The 7,772-nt window shown below is 41.5% G+C and overlaps 1 protein-coding gene across 2 annotated transcripts; it reads right to left on the minus strand.

Annotated features, from left to right (window-relative positions):
• Nucleotides 1-997: 997 nt before the first annotated feature.
• On the minus strand, nt 998-7,572 carry LOC106963961 (ras association domain-containing protein 7-like). 2 transcript variants are annotated; one of them, XM_015059163.1, is made up of 6 exons: nt 6,897-7,572; nt 5,579-5,698; nt 4,512-5,114; nt 3,778-4,049; nt 1,328-1,504; nt 998-1,178 (listed from the first exon to the last, which is right to left on the minus strand). In XM_015059163.1, the coding sequence occupies exons 2-5, from the start codon at nt 5,679-5,681 to the stop codon at nt 1,349-1,351; spliced, it is 1,134 nt and encodes a 377-aa protein (XP_014914649.1). In that variant the 5' UTR covers nt 5,682-5,698; nt 6,897-7,572; the 3' UTR covers nt 998-1,178; nt 1,328-1,348. The 2 variants fall into 2 exon arrangements, with proteins under 2 accessions (XP_014914649.1, XP_014914648.1); XM_015059162.1 differs by having other exon boundaries at nt 3,772-4,049.
• Between the last annotated feature and the right edge of the window lie 200 nt (nt 7,573-7,772).

The following is a 7,772-nucleotide window of genomic DNA, read 5'->3' on the forward strand; positions in this document are numbered from 1 at the left end:
TCCAATTTGGCACAATTGGATTCAGAAAGGAGGCGGTTAGATCAACGGGCTGCAGATTACAGAACATGGCTGAGAGACTGGGTCAAAGGTCGGACCTCAGAACAAACCTCATGGGCTAAAAGAGATCTGCTCCAGGTTCAGACTTCAGGTATGGTTAAAAAATCCAGACTAAATCATGTCTCAGATTCTAGATCCGTCCCACACAGACGCTGATGTCTGCTGGCCTGAAGGTCGTCTGAGGACAGCAGCTTTACTCTGTGCTGCACGTCAGGAGGCCCCTGCATGAACACCTGATGTAAAGTTACAATCCAGACACCAAGCAGTGAAATCCTCCTTCACTGAGAGGCGTAACAGACAGAGAGTTATACATTCATGTATCATTTAATAGAAATCTACATGAGACCAGGGGAACATGAGGAACATCTGCTCAGATGGACAGCATCATTTACTGCCTGCATCATTTACTACCTGCATCATTTACTGCCTGCATCATTTACTACCTGCATCATTTACTACCTGCATCAATTACTGCCTGCATCATTTACTACATGAGAACAGTTAAAAAAGTTAAAGCTGTTTAAGAGGATGATATTATGATTTCATCTGAACTGAAAACCAAATACTGTTTTCATTATGATCCTAAAATTATTCCAGCCCCTGATCAGAACTGCTGAGATGCAGCTGTAATTTATTACTGAGATAAAATAAAACCGCTTTAAATTCCTGAACCTTCATCACTGCATGTTTGGAGCTGGGATGAGTATGAAGTAGCAAAAAGTGTTATATAATTTTCTTTTGATTAATACATACTATATACTTTTGACCATATTAAACCATTTCTGTTTAATATAAAAACACATAGTTAGCATGAATCAGTGTGTAAGCTTCATAAAAGCCTCATGTTGCAATAAAAGGAGATTCTTATGTCAGGAGAGACGTTTGTGTCTTGAAGCTTTGGCGGCCTCTGGTGGTTCAAAGATGAACTGCTGATAATTTATTTCAGAGATGGAATAAAAAACTTTATTTTTACATATAAAAAGTGACATTACAGGCTAAACAACTGTAAACTCTTAAAGAAATAGTCTATTTAATTTATTTTCATGTGTTTTTACAACAAACACAACATTCACACACTCACACACACATTAACGGGACTTCAAGGTTTCTCCTTCTGGTTCCTGCAGCAGAAAAACAGAACATGAGTTATTTATGTAATTCATCTCATTTTGAAAACAATTTAAATAAAGATACACTGGATATGTTTTAAATGTGTGACAAAAAGAGTTAAATACTCAGTAAAAACAAGTCAGATCTGTTTCTAGCTGACCTATTGACGCTCCGGCTGCTGCTACTTCCTGACGCGAGTCTTGCTGAGGTGAACTTCGCTGACAGGCAGCGGACCCGCCTGGTCGGCGTACGGGTTCCCACCGGCCTGCTGGATGAACTGCTGCAGGTCACACTGCCTCAGCTCCTTCTTCAGCCCATCGATCAGCTGCAGTCTGTCCTGGAGAGCATCAGAGGGATGATACGTTATCAGGAAGAACAACCTGCAGTCAAACCAGCACCATCAAACACCTTAACACAGACATGCACCAGGGGTGGAGATGTGGGGTGGCAGTGGTGAATGTTATTCTGATTCTCAGCTGCTGTGGATATTTTAAATCTGCAGGTTGAGGGAGACAAAAGTTTGCTGCAGAACATCAGCATGTTAGTCTGGGTGTTTCCACCCAATAAACCGGTAAAATCAGTTCCTCTCCAGCTGCTGTGTTTCTCTTTCTCTCTGCTCTGAGCCAAACCAAACAAACCCTTTGAAGAACCTGTTCCCCTCCTCGCCTGTGGGGGCGCTACACCAAGAACTACTGAAGGAAACGACACAAAAACCTCTGAAGACACTGAGCGCAACTTCCTTCTTCACCAAATAAAAATGGAGGCGTCAGATTTTAGTGGTTGTTGGATTTCTCTTCTGTCTTTGGCTAATGGTTCCGACTGACGCTGGAGTCTCGGGTTTGTTTTGGTTGTATTTACCCAGAATGCCCTGCACTGTGGTGCACTTCCTGTTTTTGGAGCAATCTCTGTCTGCTTGGCGTTCACACATCCATACAAACCGCCCCAGAGTTCACTTTAAGCGAACCGAGACCGAGGTTTGTATTCGGACCAGAGTTCACTGTGTTGAACTCTGATAAATATGATTCCATATTCACGTTTCCTCAGTCGGACTTTCTAAAACGGGCTTGAGTTGAATTAAAGCGGATTAAACAGGGACAATGTTCATTCACCATCTGTTTCACATTCATCTAAAATGTCTGTCATATTTCTGATGATTTTTAGTTCAAACAACAAGAAAAGTTTGAAGGATTATGTTTGATCAATGAAATATTTTTAATATCTAAACAAAAAGATTAAAAGGTGGATTTCAGATGTTTTTTTAGCTTCAACTTTTAAATCTAGAGTTAATGTTAAATATACAGAAAAGAGTTTTTGTTGTCAGTTGCAGCTGAAGAAATGGAAATATTTGTAATTTTTCTGCTTTGGTTTGGTGTTTGTGTCTTCAGTGTTGCTGTCATGAACAGTCAGGTTTTTTCTGAGCCTGATCTCCTTCCTTTGTAAATCCGGCTCCTTTGTCTGTTCCGGTTCTTCCTGTTCTCAGGTTTCTCTTCTTGCCTGATCTCAGTCTCTCTCTGTCTCACCTCCGTTCCCTTTGTCTGTTCCTTTTCTTACTACTAAGTCATCGTTTGTCAACTAAATGCATTTAAATGTTTCACATTTTAAAGGTTGTTCTGACTCATTATTGTCTCATTTTGATCTTAAAGGACATGTGGACACATCGGAGGGGACAGACATCCGTCTCTGACCTTTTGACTGGAAACTGCTCCGTCCAACCAGATCATCAGCTGCTCTGAAGAATCAAATAAAACTGCAGGTGTGACTGAGAGCCTGTCAGCACTTTGTAATCTAGAATTATGTTTGTTTAGTTTTTACAATTTAAATTTAAGACACTTTGGTTTGTGTTTCAGATCATTTTAAGAAAATACTATTTAATTTTCAGCTCACTTTGATTTGATGTTGGTTAATTCTGAACAATGACAGATTCACAATTCTTCATTTGCTGTGGGTCATTTCTGTGATGGATTATTTTCAAATTAAAAAAATAGCAACTGATGTAAAAAGTTACAGAGATGTATTCATCTTTCATCCATGATGCTGGCGCTCATCATCTATCAGCCAATCAGAGGAGACGTCAGCGACAAAGCCCTTACACCTTACTACGTTTTGGGCAGTTATATTCTGTGATTTCACAGAAGAGCTACGCTGAAATGACACAACTTTTTATGAAGTGTGTGATGCAGTGAGAGCTCTGGTGGAGCAGCTGCAGGTCGTCTGAAACAGAACCAACCATCATCCTGCTGCTCCTTCCTTCATCATGTCTGCCTGCAGTAACATCCGGCTGCTGGTCATGTGACGCCTGTGATTTTGATACATCCGAAAAACAAACTAATTCTAGTGAAAAAAACTTTTTATCAAACTTTTTTCAGAATTGGCGTATCCCCATTATTTATTTTTATAATTTAATTTTGCACAGCTCTCTGGTCAGTGGAAACGCAGCTACTGCTGTCTCATAGACTTTCCCTCTCAGTCCTTCTGCCACCCATCCCGGCTGAAACTCGTCTCCATCCGTTAGCTTAGCATGACGCAGCATCTCCAGCAGCTGCATCCTGGGTAGTTTGTGTTTCCTGATTCTCCCTCAGCCAGAGTGGTAGTGATGTGGTATACCTTTACCGTTTCTTCTGCCGTCTGCAGCTTCCACTGCGTCTCAGCCAGCGCCGCGTCCAGATCTTCCCCCAGCTGCAGCCGCTTGTGGAGCTCCTGGGTCAGCGACCTGAGGGCCTCGTCGGTCAGCCGGGCCTCCTCCTCCTCGGCGCTCGGGTCGCTTGTCTGGGCCCGGTCCTGTAGGTCCTGCTGCAGGTGGTCGGAGCGGCTCTGGAGCACCTTGATCTCATAACTCTGGTCGTCTATAGAGGAGTGAATCTGTTCCAGGCGTCTCTGCATGTCTGAAGAAGACAGGATGATGGTTTTAGAGACAGATTAGTACAAAAACACTTTAAAGATCTGCTGCTGTATCGACCTTCCAGACCTCTTAGTTCTTCTGGTTCTGGTCTGCTCTACAGAACCAGAACCAAGCATGGAGAAGCAGCATTCAGCTTCTATGCATCACAAATCTGGAATAGCTACTTAGAGTTGATTTTGAACCATAATAACTGGAACATTAACCAGCATATTTGATAAATATCAATGATTTAGATGATGGAAAATCTAATGTTTGTTTCTCAGAAACAAACTTTATGTTGTTTTTATGACTTTTTTGTGTTTTCATGATTTAAAGCATTTGAATCCTGCCTCACTGCAGAAATGTGCTTTACAAATAAACTTGATTGATTGAAACCTGTGAGGATTCAAACACCAGATATTAAAACCCAAACAGCTCTGAGTTGAGGATGGCTGTGGACGTCTACCTTGCTCCCTCTCCAGCTCCACCTTCAGCTCCTGCTCCCAGTTTTCTCCGTACATCAGCTCCACTTCGTACTGCTTCAGCCGGTACTCCAGCTCCTGCAGGTCGTCTGTCAGGTCCGGAATCGGATCAGGAGCAGCAGAGGTCGTGACCTTCTGCTCAAATAACTCGGTGTCTTTCTCCAGAGCTTCTATCTGAGCCTCCAGGTCCTGCAGCATCTTCTGCTGCTGCAGGATCTGCCTCAGCATCTCCTCCTTCTCAGGATCAGAATGTTTCTCTTCTGCTGATTCCTCCAGACTGGGAGACCAGTTCCTGCTGGGTCTGTTCCTCCTGGGAAACGTTGAGGGGCCCAGGTTGAAGGAGAGGGCTTTCTGAGGGCCCTTATGCTGAGGTTCTGGTTCTGAGGGCACCAGCAGGGGGCGCTGGCTCTCCTTGCTGGGTTTGTGTGGCCCTTCGCTGAGGCTGGGGCCGGTTTTCCGCAGGACGAACTGGACCTCTGCAGCCAGCTGACCCATCTGAGCCAGCAGCTGCATCGGACAGTCATCAGCAACCAGAGGGTGCTCCGAGCCCCGAAACTTCCTGATCAGAACATACCGACCCGTCTGGCCTGTGTGCAGAAGGAAAACGTCAATCGTCAGTAGTAAAGTTTCATTTTTTATGCTTACAGAGCAACCAGCAAGCTGAAGAGATTTTTAAAAAGTCATTAAACACAATTTTTGTACTAAAAGTAACAGAAATCTGCCATTCTCAGTGGCATTTATCCCAGGAGTTCCCCAGGGCTCCGTCTTTGGTCCACCTGCTTTTATTATCTGTTTTCTACCTTTAGGTCTCATTTTATTGGAATTAAAACAAACAGCTTAATTGCTATGGTTCATAAATGTACATAAACTCTCCTACTTTCCTTCTGAAATCAGTTCCCTTCAGCATGCAGTGCTTTCAGAAAATGTTTCTAATAAATGTCCTGAAAACTGGAGCTGAGCATGCTCAGAAAGACCAAACCTTAAATTGCATGTTCAGTGTGAATGTTCACCATGACTCAGTGTTTCATAGGGATGAAGAGGAACTACCTACCGATGGCCTGAGCGAGAGAGATGACGACTTCCTGACAGGAAGTGTTGAGAGAAAGGCCGCAGACGACCCTGACGACCCCGTCCACCCAGACCTTCAGCTCCATCCCGACCCGACCGCGACCTGCAGGAAGAAACGGCAAAAACACTCGGGTCAATAAATACACACATTAAAGCAACAGGAAACACTAAAAACTTATAATTTAATGTGAAAATGTCTTCAATAACAGACACAGATTCACTGTAATAATTGTACTATAAAATAATAAACCTAAATCTGAAACTCTATAGGTCATTATCAGTAATATGCCTGATAACAGAAAACCAGCATCAGCTCAGTGTTTTAGCCATGATCTCCAGGACTTTTACACCTGACAGCATCTGACCTGAGTTTGGATCTACGACTGATAACAGATTTATATATTTGTATCATTAGAGGAGCTCCGTGATCACATTTGATCCATTTCTATTTATTCCTGCTGCCAATAAAGCCTTCCTGCCTGCAGGTTGTTTCTAAACATGAAGTGTTTCCCCTTTGAACATCAGTCACATGTCTGCAGGTTTCTGCTGAAGGCAGGAATGCTGCAGAACGCGCCGACATTCCTGCAGGTTGAGGCTCCGCCTCACATACCTCCAGTCTGTTTACTCTGCTTCACGTCAGTTTCACCTACAACCAGTACCCACTGATGGAAACCTGCTGTATTTACAACCAGTACCCACTGATGGAAACCTGCTGTATTTATTTACATGTGGTTCTATTTTATATTCATTTAAGGACTTAAAGCTGGTTTTGTTGCTTTATAAAATATTTTCTGCCCCTCAACAGTCATCTCAGTGATTTTAAATGGTCAAAAACTGAAACTTTACAATTATAAAAAGTTATTTTGTTGTTTTTTAATGTTTCATGATTTTATGTTTTTGAGATTTTATCCAAATAAAAAGTAGGCAAACAAAAATATATTAAATTTACTTCCTTTCATTTGAAATTTAGTGTTTTAGTAGAGTTTCTATGTTTTTGCATATTAGAAAAATATGTCAAATTTAATGAAGAATATGTTTTATTTTTTTATGTATTTTATTCAGATTTTCTACATGAAATAAATGAATTAACGACATTTTATTTAAATGAATAGAAATAATAATTCTACAGTCCAGAAAACAAACTCAGCAACACAAGAAATACATTAACTAAAATGTTTTATCTGATTCTACTCTTAGTATTGTAATAAATACAGACCTGCCTGTTTTATGTAAAGAGTTTAAAGTTACAGACAAAAAGCTCAATAATTATTTCTTCTGATCAGAGGAAGTCAGACACTCACCTTCCTGTTCAATCTTCTCTGTTCAGGCTGAGTGGAGGATGGCTGGGCGGCTGAATGAATGCGACCGAAACGTTCAAACACAAACTTCATCCAGGAAGGAGGAGGAGGAGGAAGAGGAGGAGTGAAGCTGAGGAATGCAGCTCATCTGGCTGTTCTGCATCAAGTGATGTCAGCCTGAAGGTTCGGGGCCTTAATGAGGACTTTTACTGAGAGCCACTTTCATCTCAGGTGCTAAAGGTTTAGTTTAACCAATCATGACCTCTGACCTTATCATCTTTTATTTTTCATTTATTTTATGTTTTCATTAAATTACTGATCTGAGGACAGAAGTAAATAAATTGTGTATTTCTTATTGTTTGTTCTCCCATCTTTTTCCAGCTGTCTGACTAACAGGCCTAATATTAGACCCAGAATTACCTGCTCTGAGTTTTTCCTGGTTTTTCTGATCTTGCTGGTTTAAAAAAAAATGTAAATCTGCTGTCAGTGATGTCACTGTGACACGTCATTTGGCTCCGCCCACTAAGAGAAGCCGGAGTGTCTCCAGATCTGCAGCATTCCAGGCTGCAGGACGAGTTTGTGTCTCTGTGGCTGTTTGTGTTTGAATCTGAGTGTCAACAACTCAGAACAGATTCCTCAGACTCTGAAGTTTTATAATCAGGACCACTGACAAAAAAAGGTTTATGCACCGTCAAGCACATCTGGTCTTAAAACGCAAGTATACGCAGTAAATGTGGGACAATCTTTCTGTGTGGAGAAAGTCCAGGTTTACACATCGTATAACAAGGAGGAAACAGTTATATGATTCTTTTCATATACTGATAACATAATTGATTAAAGTCAGAATTGTTTTTGTTTGTTTCATTTACCCTAATATTG

The sequence above is a fragment of the Poecilia latipinna genome, unplaced genomic scaffold, assembly GCF_001443285.1.
Source record: "Poecilia latipinna isolate Pla-1442-1.1 unplaced genomic scaffold, P_latipinna-1.0 Scaffold1606, whole genome shotgun sequence".
NCBI lineage: Eukaryota > Metazoa > Chordata > Actinopteri > Cyprinodontiformes > Poeciliidae > Poecilia > Poecilia latipinna.